Here is a 16,670-nt window from a genome sequence, read left to right on the forward strand (position 1 = left end):
AAATGAAGATACACATTTTGTTTTTACTTCCAATTGCATTAACCATCTGAATTGTACACACGGTGGTCTCTTCTCCCTTTATTCTGGGGTAATGCATTGGTCTTCACATCCATGTTGTACTGATAGCCTCAAAATTCACCTCACTCATAACAAAGGCATTACTTCCCATAAAAGTACCACTTCCTGTGGCTGACATGACAATGTTTAAGCATGCACCACTTCACTATGCACAAACACCCAACTAATACAGAAACACAAGTATGCAGAATCTCCTCTCCCCACAGGAAGCTGTCACCTTTCTTCTCTTTTCTAGATTTTCACAATCCTCAGCTCTACCTTTCCTTCCAGCAACTAAAAAAGGTGAAGTATTTCAAGATCTCTCCACTTGGAGCAAAGCCATAATGCTTATTAATTGTATCAGTAACCAGCTGAGGTGTCTGTGCACTCAGATCACAGAAGTATCCACACAATCACCTCGATTCCAGTACCACAGATACAGGTCCTCTGCTGTAATTACTGCAAAACAGCTGAGAGTCACTGTCAAGGTGTGAGAGACCAATGCTGGCCCTTGGCCACCTGGGCACCCATTCAGTAATGGCCTGACTGTGCCTGGATGCAGTCTCCCAATATATGTTGGAGTACCATGGATACTGCTCTGACTTGCACCAGCGGGCAGGAGTCAGCAGAACTAGGGAAATCTATGCTGTGCTCTCTCTCCCCTTAGTCATCCTATTAAGAGAGGCCATAGAAATAGGACTGTGTCCCAGACATGACAACAGAGGCCCTCAGCTATCAGGGAAGTTGCATACAAGTAACTCAATGGAGCAACTTCCTAGGAGCTGACAATGCCATAACATTCGTTATTTGATTCTTCTATATCCATAGTGGCACACTTAAAATACTAAACACTTTAAGCTTCCAATCTCTCTTGTTTATAACTTCTTTATAGCCAGCAAAGTATAGTTTTGCTCAACACAAAGAGTACCTTGCTGTGTAACACAAAACTGCTGATCAAATCTATTTGCTGGGTCAAGAAAGCTAAGTTACTTCTGCTACAAATGCAGCACTGATCAGCATACAGCATAATAGCTGTATTTTCATCCACTTTTATGCATCAGTCAAAAAACCACTTGCAAAGTTCTGAGTTAAATATATTTGCTGATAGTGATGGTCAAAAAGGAGAAGAAAGCACATATGTTGATTTTAGACCACAGGTGGTGCAGCACAGGGTGTTAGAAATTGTCTCTTCCTGTAAAGCATAAAGTGAGGCAATTCGGTATTGCCAAGTCATTGAGAGAGAATTTACCATGTCATTTTTACAGACATTTCTTGACTCACTTTAACTGGACAACTACAATTCTCTTTATATCATGTGATGTTTCTGATCAAAGTTGTGTATCTAGAACTCTCTTCTCCTTGGAAACTTACGTTTTAGATTCTCAAAGCACTGCAAACTTTTCCTAGATTACTCTTTTTGCTAGTATTTCAGGACCATCTTTTCAAAGCCAAGCCCTTACAGAGATACATTCTGATGCTCTTCCTCATATTGAATTTTTCTTTACCTATTGGTGCTCTAGTGCATCCATTCAGTGGGGAAAGTCAAGGCATCAGTGCCTGACCTTTAGTTGCCCCTACGACTTCAACTGGCCACCACATATTTACATTACAAGGTCCATGTGATGAAGCAACAAGGATTTCTATTTTGAGGGCCAGTTTTTAATGATGCAGCTTCAAAAGAGATACATGCTTTCAAAATTTGACTGCTTTCTAATGGACAAAGAAAATTGCACCTCCTCACCCCCACAGAGTCCTCGGCTAGCACTGGATCTGAACTGGTTATCTCAAAATGCATGTTTTTGTGCAAGTTCACCAACTGATTGGTGTGTTCCCTGCAATCCAGCTGGAATGTGTAATTTTAAAAGGGATCTTTGGGTTAATAACAGTTTCCCAAACAGTTGTTACTGAAGACTACGTGTGCAGAATAAATCAGATTAAATCTTAGAATATGATCACGATCAGAAGTGAAATTCCTGCTAGAATATGTCTATATATCTTTAAATGTTTCCTGTAAAATTAGGGAGTAAATCATCTAATGGAAATAAGGTTTACAACATACAGGTTGTTTTGTGCCACACAGTCCTATGCAGGCAGCCTGATATAACCAGCTACCTACCCCTGAGCTGCCTGATTTATAGATTCTGAAATTAGAGAAACTTAAAAATGTTGGACTACACTAAACCACTCATGAATGCAGCCTGCACACACAATTTTTGTAGGACTGGGCACAACAGTGATAACTGTGTATCAGCTAACACATGCAGAGGTCTGGAGCCACTGCATGGATTTGTACTTTGTGAGCCCACTGCTTTTGCTGTAGCAAGTTTGATACCAGCAGAGCTCCGCTTCATTCAGGCATCGCTCCTCACTCCCCTGGGATGCAGAGCTGGCAGCTGGGAAGGAGGCTCTGCAGCCCCCGGGAAAGGCTTCACTGGAGCTCCCCTCAGAGTCCTTCAGAGACTGACTGCCAAGTAAGGGCTGCGGATATAAATCTCAGCTCGGGAGTGGGAGAGTCATGTTCCGGTAAGATGGAAAATAACAGACGATGATACTGTCACATGTTGTGGTTTGGGTGGCTTTTTTTCCCCTCAAATCCTATGTAATCTAAAATTCTTAATTGGTGATTTGGTAGAGAAAACAGATTGAAATTATCCGATGAGGCATTTTCAAGTTAGAAGCAGATATAAAATGAAAAGTGTATTATATAGTTTGTCAAATGAAGGCACACATGATTCTTACTAGATTGTCTACTGCAATTTTTATTAAGAAACTCACAAAAGGAATTGCTATAATTTCTAAATGGGAGTTTAAATTTGCCACAATGAAAGACAGGTGAAGTTTGACAAAAAGAAAGGAGTGCATTTAACACTTGCTGAGGGAAGTTAAGCAGCTGTAGCAAAATAAGCTCTCTTTTTGCAGAACTGGCAAGCATGTGGCAGTATTGACCAAATTTTGATCATGACTTTATCATCAAAGATCCTAAGTCCTGAAGAAAATACTTGCCGTCTAACACCTCAAGAAAAAAATAAAAAGGAAGAACTAAGAATCTTCATATTCAGTTATTTTTAAGGAACACAAGTCAGACAAACAGCAAGCCAAAATTCTAGAAAATTGAATCTGTACTTTCACACTTGGAATTTTAAAGTTGTCAAGACTCTCAAAAAACACATGCTAAGTTTGGAGGGATGTGGTAAAAGAGTTCTGGGGAAAAAAAAAATCTGTTGATAAAACTGGCTGGCAAATCATGCCACATAGGAAATCTCCTCTCAAAATGGAGATTAAACTTACAGAGTAAAGACACAACTTTTTTGAACATGCCTTGATTTAGTCTAATGCCTACTGCTGTCTACAGAACAAAGTCAAGTGAAATTTCAAAGTCAGAATCTCACAAGTGCCTCATGGATGAGCAGCAGGGAACAGAATCTTATTTTAGGACATATATGTACAAGTGAAAAGAACAGAAAAGCAAGTAAAAGGTGAAGGAGCACCAAGACTTCTGCCTTTTGCCTTATTTTTATTTAATTAGCTATAAATGAAAATTGCAACTGAGGCAGACCAAAACGGTTTCGAAAATCATACAGTATTATGGATTTAAACAGCTTGTCAGGACTGAGTCTTTCTGCCTGAGTAACTATGATCTGTCTTAGGCTGTGAACTGGGAAATACATGTTCAAAAAAAGATTCAAAAAACAGACATTGATGCCATCCACAGAATTGAAAAAGGTCCTAGAGGCACAAACCATAGCAGAAGGCTATGAAGTGTATAAACCTTTTTTTCCTTTCTCCTATAACAGGGAGATTCACTGTACAGGAAACATGGGGAATAAATCTACTGCTGCCTTGGCCATCTCCCCAGAAAAGGGAGACTTTGCAGGTAGAGCACAGGACTAGCAATCTCATCCCTGGAAAGTCTGCAGTACAGACTATCCCCAGCAGTGCATGTTCTGCAGTAAAACAGTTTCCAAACTTGTGATCTGACTTTGTCAGAGTGGATTAATATTAAAATGACTCGCTGCGGCATTATTCAACTATTAAAGGAACCCAAGAGAGAAGAGAAGCATGTTCCTTAAAAAAATTAAACACAGAACTAAATTCTCACTTAAAGTAGTAATAGTAATCACAGAATTACACCTTGGAGTCTAATTTGCCCCTGAATTAATGAATAAAAGCATTATTTTTTCATTTAGCAGTAATCTTCATTAAATACCACCATTCACAATTAAAAGCACCATTGTAACTGAAGAAAACAAGAGTTTTAAACTAAGATTTAGAGATGAAGTGTTATTCAAAGGCTGTGAGGGGGAAGAAGTCATAAGAGAGAATTTCTGATAGCTGAAGAGCCTGAGTAAACAAACCCACTGTTGCAGTGAGGAAGGGGGAGCCAAGACAAGAAAGCAAAGTGTGAGCTGGGAGTGGAGTAGGGGCAGGCTGGGTCAGCAATACAGAGAGAAAAATGTATAAAGAATTTTGAAAATAGTCTTATTCAACCTGTACAAGTTAGGTGTGCTTGCTAGAAATTGATTAAAATGCGGTAATATATAATGGAAAAGAGTATATTTCAATAGCTTGATAGGTTGTTGAGCAGGCAATATAGCCAGCAATTATTTGAGCCCTTTAAATCAAAGCTTTTATGCATGAAATAACAGAGTTTACATGGTTCACAGAAACAAACATACCTAGGCAGATGCAGAATACAAAAAAGCACCAGAGAAACCTCAGCATTGTGCGTCACCAATTAACATTTCATCACTTTAAAGGTAGCGTAACCTTCTTCCTTCCCCATGCCACAAAAGGATTCTGCACAGTGCTTCTGCAGTAGTTCAGCTGAATTTCTTGCAAGATCAAGACTTTTGTCAAGAAGGTGTATCTATAACAGTATGAACTCAATAGTCATTCTTCTTACTAGAGCACTAAGTATATTTTGATCTTCTGTTTAACTAAACTGCCTACATAACCAAACTACACTGCCTACATAACCAAACCCCCATTTGATCATGTGAACTGGTGCCAAATAAAATCAAGAACTTGACAAAAATGCAATAGCTTTCCTGAAGTTTGAGATTCAAGTTCAGGAATAGGGCTGGATATGGTCAGAAGCCTGAAAGGAAAGAACAACCAAAATCCAAGCTGCAGCCTGGAAAACCTGTGGACTTCTGCACTACAGCGAGCACACAGTGGTTTCTGTCTCTCTGCCTCACACGGGAAGACAGATGGACTCACAGACATACATTTCTCTTATGCAGCAATCTACTGTGTAACCCTTTATGGGCCATTCTGAAGTACATTTTGATCTTCTATCAAGATCGTTCATTTTGATATGGGAAAGAATTTTTACCTTGAGAACAACCATTTACTGGAATAACTTCCCCACAGGCATGGTAAAGCCATGGTAAAACCTATCTCATCACTGTAGCTTTCCAAGACATGATTGGACAGTGTGCTTGACAAGTTCATCTAGGCTCCCTTTTCCACAAAAGGTTGAACCCAACATGGGTCATTCTATAATTTTCCGCAAAATAGGAAATTTGCAAAGGTAATGTATAACGACTGGCTTGAGAAAGATGTATGGGATGATCAACACAACCTGCTACAGGTCTTTTAGTAGGAAACATGATGCTCTTCCTCTTGTTGAGCTCTCCATTTGAAACAGTTGTTATTCACATTAAATACACAATGAGAATTAGAATAATGTTGATAGTTATCTCTCTCACAGGATGCTGTGAAGACTGATATGTTCACATAGATTATTCTAAAAATGCAATACAGAAGAATAATGTTACGCATTATTAGCACTGGTAGAATAGTAATACAGCTTTATATTAACTCAGCATTCCACAAACAGCTAGTAAATTGCTACTCAAAAGGTCTCTTCTCCTTCCAGCATTCCTCACAGATTTCTTCCAGCTCCCAAGCTGGTTATTGAGCAACTTATAATGTCATTTTAAAAGACTAACAGTCTTCCCTTGAGGAAGAAAAATCTGAAGACAAAACATCACAAGCAAGTTCTCCCATCAAAACACTTCTACGCAGAGATACTTAGAAAAGCTGAAATAAAATGACAGTAGAGATAATGTTGCTGGTAGATTCTCAACTGTGCTTAAAATGACCAAGAAATCTGATGCTGGATAATATAAGAGGCAGCTTTACAAGTGTGTCTCTTGATTCCATTTAAAAATAGACTGCTAGTGAAAATCTAAAAAATAGTAAAAGTTTTTTTTTTTTTCCTCACAAATTAACATATTTTTCAAATAGAAAACACAATAAATCATGTGCCATTAAAACCATCACTTTGATAGGTAATTACCTGAGCATCATAATCAATAGATTTCTCTGTGTTGTCAAAAGAAATAAAAGACAAAATTAAACCTATCATCCTTCCATAATTTAGTGTTTCATGATTAAATTTATTGAGCCCTTTTTCACACTTGATTGATACACTTTGATTGCATGATTAAAGACAATTAAATTATTTGAAATGCTAAGCTATTCTCTCCAAAGGACTAAACTGGCATTGTCACCCTGTTTATTGTCACTCTGTTCAGGATGGTAGAGAATTTGTATAATGGATTGCCTGATCCAACTGCATCCTTCTAGTCCTTGAATAAAACTTCAGCCTTATTGAGAAATTAAACACATGTGCCTTTGGCTCTCATACCCCTCATTTTTAGACCAGCTGGGCTCCTGTTTCATTTTCATCACCATCACCTTCTCCACCTACATTGAAACCAGGACACAGAGGATCCCATGCCCAAACAAAACAAACTCTCCCAAAGAAAGGACACTCTGGTCAGCTATTTTATTTACATCTCATTAAACTAACAAGCATTTCCATTCCCATTCAGCTCTTTCTAGGTTTAAGGTGCTGCACTGTAATGATGGACTGATCTAATTGATTAAAAATATTGACTGCAGAGAAAATTCCACAGGTAACTGGACATAGCAGCATGAAAGGCAAATAAATTAATATATAAACAAACTGGATAGTGATGGCAAATGCAAGGAAGATGGAGGCTGGATTAAATTAATTGAGCTTCAGGTCAGATATCTGGAAAGACTTTCACCATGAGGACAGGCAAGCAGTGGAGCAGTTTGCCCAGAGAGGCTGTATGATCTTGATCTTTAGCAGCTTCCAAGAGCAGACTGGATAAAACCCTGAGAGACCAGGACTGAAATCAGTGTCAACTCTGCTTTTAGAAGGTTGGACAACAGAACCAAAATGAGGACAGGTCTGTAGCCTCTGGGCAGGGGAAAGGCTAGCAAATGAGTCAGGCAGGGACAGAAGTATATGCCTTCTGCAGCAATAGGTTTTCTGGAAAGAGGGATTTTATCTAGGTTTGAAGAACAGTGAAGAGAAGAAACTTGCATAAAGAGTTTGAATAGTTTAAACAACTTACTTTAATGGCAACACTGGGCAATACAATTCTAAGCACTAAGAAATAACATCAAATTCTTCAGAATTTTATTAGGTACAAAAATAATCAAGTTATAGAAAAGTATAAATGTTCAAAGATAATCACTTTAAAGAGTCCACAATTTAATAAGAAATGTAATACAGAAGTTTACTGTAAAATTTCAATTCCTGGTGTATAAATCTGGGGGTTTCTTTGCTGTGTAAGTTCTACCTATAAAGATTATTTTGTCTAGACAATTTCATGGGAATGTTACCAAAACAAACTCATTCAGCCTTGTTTTCTCCCAGTTCCATGACTTTCACTCACACATAGTCTCTGTTTCAAAACCACACCTACCCAAGTTTCCAGGCATTGGAAGTAGCTCTGTAGTTTTCTATGCAATAGTGTTGCCCTGGAAGTTACTAAAAAAACATCCTCATACCTGGACTGCACCTAAGGTGATGTCAGAAACAGATTTCCTTCAGACTGAGAGCACCAAGCAGTGGAACACCCATCTGTAAAGTAGTGGTTAAAACAGTAAGAGGATACTGCCCAAAGCGAAGTCAAGCTATAGACCAAGGGCTTCCCTTTGGGTTGATTCTAGTGGGATGGAGGGATTGCAGATCTTTGGATCCTGTATAAGAAACATCATCAGAAAGCCAGCAGCTTTTGAGGAACCATAATGAATGAGGAGCTGAGTGACCACATGGACTATAGCAAGGGAACACAGGTCCCACCAGGGAGAGACATCCAGAAATCACAAGCAAAGAATCTGCCTCTGTACCCACCCCTACTTGTAGACACTGAATTCTGCAGACCACTGCAGGGAAAAACAGTCTGGCACAAATCCTGTGGCACCTTTCTAAGACAAACAATTCAACAAGGTCCCCAAAGTACCCCTCTTTCAGACCAAAAAGAGGCAATACAGAAAGTTACCCGATTCTAAAACATTCATCTTTTAAATTCTAAAAGCTGTGGGTTTATTCAATGTTTGAAGAAGCCAGTAAGTCTCTTCCTGGAATTAATTTTTTTCCAATGCCAATATTTTTTTTCCAGTACCAATATTCCCAGTTCCTCAGGAATGTTTGGATATGAATCACTAATGCTTTAAAGGTATTTTGTGAGATAAAGCAGCAGGGAAAAAACGTCACTGATTCAGTAATGTTATTATTTGAAAGAAATGCACAAGCCCATTTGGATGTTTAGAAAGAAACTGAAATGAAAAGTGATTCTTAAAAAAAACAGCCAAATAAGACACAGCAAAACCCAAAAGGATTTCCAGTTATGTTTTAAGTGCAATCTCTGCCATTTCATCTTTTTTCATAGGTGCTACTGCATCACTGAGCAACAGGAGTGCAATGGGCAGTTAAGTGTCAGGGAGGAAAAGGGGACAGTGTAGGGATAACTACACACTGTTACAAGAGCTGTTGATCCTGAGGACACAGCCATGACAGCTGGATACAGAATTTTTTTGAGCCATGCAGTTCATCCATCATTTACTCCCCCATTTAATCTCAAACACTGCCATTACCCCATTCCCATCAAGCTGTGCTAAATGGCTCCTTCCTCAGAAGCTTGCAGGGCACGATCTGCTCCTCCTCTGCCACCACCACAGACATGTCTCTGTTTGTAGCCCTGACAGCTTTCTACAGCCATCTTTAGCATCCTTTCAGACCAAAGTCTTTCTGCCTCCTTTGGCATTGCAGGACGGGCAGACAACAGGGAAGAGGGAAGATGCTAATTGCAAATCAGCTGTGCTGCAGGTCTTCCTCACCTCACATTTCTCTCATCAGTACCTTCTCCTCCCTTGCTTTTCTGGCTTGCACTAGACTGTATTTGATTGAATTCACAAAAACACTTGGAACCATCGCTGGTGTGACAGACAAATAGCAACCACGTGCTTGGCTTGAAAAAGCAATTCCAAGTCTCTGAGTCGTAGGCATTTCCCAATTAAAGAAGCACAAAGTGGATTTAAACACTGCTTTTACACACCAGACTTTAATGCCACCAGGTTTCAGGAGATCTTTTTTTTTTTTAAATCAAAAACCAATATGAGGATACAGGGGGGGAAATGAGCAGCAGCCTGCAGCAAAAATGCCCAGATTTCAAAGCTCTGGAAAAAAACAATTTCAAGTTACTGAATTACACCATACAAGAGCTCTTTTGGGCCAGACTAAAGTCTACATAGCCCTGTCCTGTCTGCAACAAAGAATATCAGCAGCCTGTTCTTGGAGGACTGCACCCCATGGAAGAGGAACCCATGCCACAGCTGTTTTGGGAGGGCTGCTGCCCATGGGATGGATTCACATTGCAGCAGTTTTGGGAGGCCTGCTGCTCATGGGATGGAGCCACATCAGAGAACCTCACAAAGAACTGTCTCCCGTGGGAGGTACCCCATGGTGCAGCAGAGGAAGAACTCCTCTCCCTGAGCAGCAAGAGAAATCAGGGGTGATGAACTGACCAAACTCTCATGCTCCTGCACCCCTGTGCTGCCAGTGGGAAGGAGGGAGGGGTTGGGGGAAGAAAGGTGGGTTTTTTCCAAGGGTGTATCTTACTTCTCATTATCCTGCTCTGATTCTATTAGTAATAAATTCACTTTATATCTTTAATTTGAGCCCTTGGAGTGTTTTCTCCTGGTCCTCATCTCAACTCATGAACCCTTTTTGTTACATCTTCTCTCCTCTGTCCAGATGTAGCAGGGGAGGATGAATGAGCAGCTTTAGTGGGTGCCTGGAGTCTGGCCAGTGCCAAATCATGGTGCTCCATCACACCACGCCCTTTTAAACAGCCTTGAGGACTGGATGTCTGAAGCTAAAAAATGGAATCAATGTGCATGTGTATTAGCATGAGCCTCTCTGGGCACCAATCCATTCTCAACACAATATCTGAGATGCTTCTGTGTGTCTTTCATGAGTCAATAAATTCCTCTGCATTAACTCAGTCTCCCCACATGAGCCTTTGTCATCTCTGTCACCCTCCTGCCAAAGGTTCCTCCTTGCTGTGGAGCTGGCTCCTAGCAGTTTCACTTGAAGCACACTGCCTTCTGTATTAGAAGCCATGAAACCATCTCTACCCACCCCCTCTAACCAACCCACGATTTTCTAAATCTCTATTTACCTACCAAACTGTCTCCACCAGAAGTGGTTTTCTCAGTCATTCCCTTGCTCTGACTATTCCTGTCAATTTTCTCTGAATTTCCTCCATATCCTTGTTGAAATGGAAATCCTAGACTGTGCACAGTGATCAGCCTACACATAGGAGGGAACCATGGAAGCCCACAGCCTCATCTCCCTTCCCACATGCCATCCAAGGACTGGCAAAGCATCAGTAGCATGGTGGAGTCACAGGTTCCTATTTTTTCCACTGAGTATTACCTGTCCAAATAAGAGAATGGAAACAACACGAGGCTTATGGTCATGCTCATGTCAAGAGCAGCACTGAAGCAAATATTTCCTTTGACAGACCTCAAGGTGGCCCAGTGGGGATTTGGGGCTACCCTACAGCCCATCCTCTCCTCCAGCACTAACTTGCCCCAAGGCATCAGAAGTGCCATGCATGCTTTGCAAATGCATATCTCTTCCAGGGAGAGGGCTGGATGCACACATCCCTCTCTCACTGACTGTGCATCCAGATCCGTCTATAGATCGGACATCATGTTTATTTACTTCAAATGAGAATTCCAATTATAGCACCAAATTATTCTGAGGGGGTAACAACAAAGATGCTGCTTTAGGTCCAACATGGATTTATTTCAAAGCGATTTCCAACATGCTGCTCAGCAGCAGAAGTTGTAGGATTGCACAGCACAAGGCGGGCTGCCAAAACTGAGCTCTGCTGCAGCTGAGCAGGCAGAAGTTCAACATAAACAAAAATAATTGAAAATGAAAACTGGGGGAAGAGGAAGGGGAGGGGAATAGACAGACAAACAGGCAAAGGCCAGTGCTGAGAAAGAAAACCCTAAAATTCACAAAAACATTCTCAGTAAGGAGGGAGTACACCCTCATCTTAAAAAACAGTGCAAAGAAGCATCCCAAAATGGGCTTGCCTCAGCACTGCTAGGAATTTTGAGAGCCAGTAGAAGATTTTTGATTCAGCTGCAGCTCAGATGAGCTTCTTCACATGCTCAGAAAGTGGCTACACATTTTCAGAACATAGGAGCTCAAACATGAGTGTGGCTTAAACTGAAGCCTCCTGAAAAGCAGGAGCATATTCAGTATCATATTTTCTAACCCTTCTTAAAATAACAGCATTTAGCTCACAGAGCTAATTGCTTAAAAACTAAAAGGAACTATTAAGTCACTTTTGCAGCTTTGGCTGCTCAGGTGCTTGTGCCACTCACTGGGAAAAGCCACAGAACTGTAATTTCAGAGAGACTTTGGAATTACAGATAAAGTAAGAGCAATGTAACTTGAGTGGAACAGGTTGGGCTTTGCAGACAATTTACTGAGGTTATTTTATTTACTTTGACAACATCTGCTATGTTGATACTGTAGTCAAACCTAACAAAAAAGTGTTTGCTAGATGGAATCTACAGCCATGGCCTGGAGAGCAGCATTGGAGGATCAGGTGCTGGAAACTGGAGGGAAAGACTCCATGCTAGGACAAAGGGATGACCTGAGGTGGTCACAAAGAAATTAATTCTCTTCAATGCTTCCAGGCCAGAAGAAAAATTGTTTTGGTATGCTAAGCACTGTTTTTACTGAGCTCTTATCATTTGTTGCTATTTTGGGGCACTAAAACATTGCACCTCAGCAGAAATTCAATGGAATTTCAGGGGAAAAGGCACCCAAATAGGCACTACTGCAACTGAGGAGCCAGTCTGAGCTCAGGAAGCACTGGGATAAAAGGTCTTAGGTTGTCTTAAGGAAGTAGCAGGAATTTCTCTGAAAAAAGTGTCAGGTTAATACATTTCATTATTTGCTACCAGAATTAAATAGTGCTTCTTAGCCTGTTGCAAACACACCACTGAAATGACTGGAGAAAAAAAATCCCATGTGCTTACTTCTACACACACAGTAACAATGTCTGAAAGAAAATGACCTCACAACAGAGCATTCCAAGTATAGCACAAACATTTGTTGATAATAAATTAAAAAATCCCAAATATTTGAGGCAGTGATACCTCTGTCACAGAACAGAGGCAATACTGCCTAAGATTAATGGTGGCTTTTTCTTCACTCCTGTCTCTTCATCCCAACATCCAGTCCAGCTTTTGACTTAGATTAGAAACACAGGTAAACACAGGTAAAAAACCCGGTGTTGTTGCTGGTTGGATGCCAGGCACCCACAAGAGCTGCTCATTCATTCCCCTCTGCAGTGGGACAGAGGAGAGAAAATTTCCTCTGAGAGAAAGGGCTCATGAGTTGACATAAGGCCTGGGAGAGATTGCTCATTAAACACCACCATGGGCGAATCAGGCTCAACTGGAAATATAAAGTGAATTTATTACAAACAAAATCAGAGGAGGATTATGAGAAGTAAAATAAACCCTTAAAAAACACCTTTCCCCCACCCTTCCCTCCCTCCCAGCTGCACCTCCTACCCAAGCAGCACAAGGAGACAGGGAATGGGGTTATGGTTTATCACCCAAGGCTTCTACCTCTGCTCAGGGAGATGAGTCCTTCCCCTGCTCCACTGTGGGGTCCCTCACACAGCAGACAGTTCTCTGTGAATTCTGATGTGTCTCCAGCTCATGAGCAACAGCTCCCTGTGAACTGCTGCAGTGTGAGTCCATCCCACAGGCAACAACCCTCCCAAAACTGCTGCAAGGTGGGCCTCTCTTTCCACAGGGCGCAGTCCTCCAAGGATAGGCTGCTCCAGCCTGGAAGTAGGGCCGCCTCTCTCCAGTGGGTCTCCAACAGGATCACAGCCTCCTCCAGGGATTCACCTGCTCCAGCGTGGATTCCTCCATGGGCTATGGGTGGATCTCTGTATCCCCTGTGGATCCCCATGGGCTGCAGGGACACAGCTGCACCTGTGCACAGCTGCACCACAGGCAGCAGAGGAATCTCAGCTCTGGCACCTGGAGCACCTCCTCCCCTCCTTCTGCACTGCCCTTGGTGCCTGCATGTTGCTGCCCACCTTGGTTACCATGGAGGTGTTACCATCATCTCTAATTGGCCCAGCCTTGGCCAGCAGTACATTCATCTTTGGAGCCATCAGGATTGGCTCTGCTGGACATGATGGAAGCTTCTGGCAGCTTCTCACAGAAGCCACCTCTGTGCCCCGCCACAACCAAAAAACAGGCCATGAAAACCCAATACAAGTGTAAATAACCGTATTACAAAACTTATTGCCAAAAAATAGATATAAATAAAATCCAGCAACATAGTAAGAGAGTTCACTGCAGGAAAGCCATCTTCCAACAGATCAAGAATTTTGCTCAGCACAAATACAGTAAGCAAAAGCTAGAATCTTCCCAAAGGAACAAGAAAACCAAAACACTTTAAATATTATAATATAAAAACATAAAATCATAAAAGTCAATGCCATGGATACCAGCTCACTCTGACCTCCACATCTAAATATATATGGAGATAATAAAGGGTCCTTGAGTCAGACAGCAAAAGTTATTAGTTAAGAAAGATGACTGAATTAGGAAGGACTGACAAGATCAGGGCTGTTTATCTGAAAGAACAACAGGACTAAATAAATAGACACAGTATGATGAAAGTTAATTAAGAAGTATTTTTTTTCTTTGCCCTCCTATTACAAAGTCAAATAGAACTAAATCACTTTTCAAATTGATACTTTAAAAAGAATAACTTTTAGGTGGATAACTTTTAGGACTCAATGCCACAAAATACTAGTGATGACAAGAACCAAGAGGATTAAACTGCAATTGGCTTTGTATATGAACAGTCCCTGCCATTCCACTATAAGCAAACACTAACAGACAGTGATTAGGAAGATGCTCTGTAACAGAGATATCATTCCCTAACAGTTTAGGGAAGGATTTCATACATCACCCTCTGTGGCATCCCAGCTGTGCTACTGCTGGCTACATGACACCCAGCTAGAGTGACACTCATCAGATCACTCCAGCACCCCATGTTCTACTACCAGAACTGTCTGGTGGCAATTGGTGTGAGCTTCATGACAGATCATCCACCAGAAAGCATGTGTGCATCCTCTAAGGCATGCCTGTTACCAAGCAGCCTTGATTAGAGCAGTCAAACTTCTGCAGTGAAGGTAAATATTTTGTAATCTCAGTTGCAGTGCTTAATAATGACAAACTCGCCTTCACTTTTTAGCCACCTGAGAGTTTATTTTCCATTCATTACATCTTCTAGTTTAATGTAAAAGTTAATAATTTTAGAATTTTTTTTTTTTTTGAGACACAGGAACAAACTACAGGCAAACCCAAGAACACCCGGATTGCATCTTTCTGACACTACTCAAATAAACTCACTGATGCTCTTCCAAAGCAATTATGTTTCTTTTTAAGACAGTCTCCCCACAGGGTAATATGATTCTTTGCGAAGAGGTCATTCTTCATCCTTCAGTAATGGAAAAGCTGATAGTCCTCCCAGCACCCAAAATGCCTGCCCATGGGGAATAGCAAACCAAACAACACGATGAAGGAATATAAACCAGGCAAACCAGGGTGTGCTTGCAATACAAAGTCAGAGTCCAACTTGGCAAAGGCAAGGTCAGCAGTGGCTGGTTACCTCCTCCACCCCTTCCTTCCTAGCCCCATGCTGGCAAGTGTTGATGTTACCATATGTAAGGAGAATCCCACATTCCTAGTTACAGCTTCAGCTGCTCTTTCATCTTCTATGCTTGACTGGCCTGGTGTTGCAGTATGAGAATATTTCATAATAAAGCTATATTTTCATTTGTCCTTAGTAAAGTTGGGGATGATTGACGTTTCAGTCAGAGTTGAGCAGTTTTCACAATGCATAAAAATGTGGCTAAGCACAGTATAAGTGTATATTCCTACAACATCTAGGTGCCTCCTGTAGTTCCAAAATACCAGAAAATTGGAAGGACTTCTGAATGCAACTGTAATGCAAATCTCATTATTAACTACCACTTTACTGAGCAAATATCAACATCTCTCTCCTGAATAACAAGAGCATTTCTAACCCTAGTCATTGTATTTCTTAATGGAGAACCAAATTCACTGGCAATAAAGTCCAGGTTCCCGGAAGAAAAATTACTCTGTGCTCTCTGTAGACAGACTGGGTTTTAATGAGCAAGGAAACCACAAAGGGCCTGATCCTAACCCCACATAAGTCAATGGGATGGCTTCTTCTGACTTCAGTGGACTTTGGAAGGAGATCTGAGGTCCTGATTTTGCATTTGTTGCACTGCCAGCTTTACTGAAAGCCACAGGGAGTTTCAGTGTCACTCAAAGAAGAAAAGTTCTTCAAGAACTAGTATTATTCCTTTCCCCAGTATGGAAAATTCCCCATTATAAGCAGAAAAAATAATAATAAATTGTTGAGAATTTAAGAATGCATTTTCAAAAAAATAATTCTTTGGGATGACATTCAGGAGGCGCATCTTGTGCCAACCCTGATTGTGAAGAATGTATTATATATGCTCCAAATGTATTATATAATCTTTCCCAATATCACTTACAGGTGGCTTGCTGACAGCATATTTTATTTTCAAGTCTACTTTTTTTAGTAGTCATGTTTTCCAGCACCAAAATGGTCTGTTCATGTGGAACTGGTGGAATGTGTTGGAACAAACTAATACACTGGAATAGTAACTTATCATGGATTACAGGCTGAATGGGCCTTTTTCATTTACAATCTATAACACAGAGCTTAAAACACATAACGTTTTCCCCTGGTATGGTATTTTTCTTTCTACTGTTGTGCTATGCGAGACATTACTTCAGTGCACACCTTCTTTAATGACCTTAATAAATTACCTGTAAGCTTTGAGTTAAGGACACAGTTCTTCAATTAAAACTAATAGCCATAATTGCAGCATCTCTCTAAGGTGCTGCTCCTCTCTGTTGGCTGTACACCATGGAAACACAGCTGGGCTCAACAAACAAGAGCTCTTCAGGACCAAGCATAGCATTTCCTCCGTTTGAGAGTCTGACCAGTCACAGATTTTAGTTCTTACCCATCAAACTTGCAGCACTTTTGGCTATTTGGCTATCACAGAATGTGTGCACATACATTATTTCCCTGTGGATGCTTCTTTTTTATTCCTAATTACAATGAAAAGGAGTTCCCACAGTACCCAGTAATTTCAGTGGGA

The 16,670-nt window shown here is 40.8% G+C and overlaps 1 protein-coding gene across 6 annotated transcripts in view; it reads right to left on the minus strand.

Annotated features, from left to right (window-relative positions):
- FARS2 (phenylalanyl-tRNA synthetase 2, mitochondrial) overlaps positions 1-16,670 on the minus strand; it is a 230,009-nt gene that overhangs the window by 47,438 nt on the left and 165,901 nt on the right. The window contains exon 8 of one of the 6 annotated variants that reach the window (XM_059853190.1): positions 7,891-7,963. The exons of the other annotated variants lie outside the window; for them this stretch is intronic. Within the exon in view, the coding sequence (XP_059709173.1) occupies positions 7,930-7,963 (34 nt within the window). The 3' untranslated portion in view covers positions 7,891-7,929. The remainder of the gene's footprint in view (positions 1-7,890; positions 7,964-16,670) is intronic. 6 annotated transcript variants of the gene reach the window in all.

Source organism: Haemorhous mexicanus, chromosome 1 (assembly GCF_027477595.1).
Source record: "Haemorhous mexicanus isolate bHaeMex1 chromosome 1, bHaeMex1.pri, whole genome shotgun sequence".
Lineage (NCBI taxonomy): Eukaryota > Metazoa > Chordata > Aves > Passeriformes > Fringillidae > Haemorhous > Haemorhous mexicanus.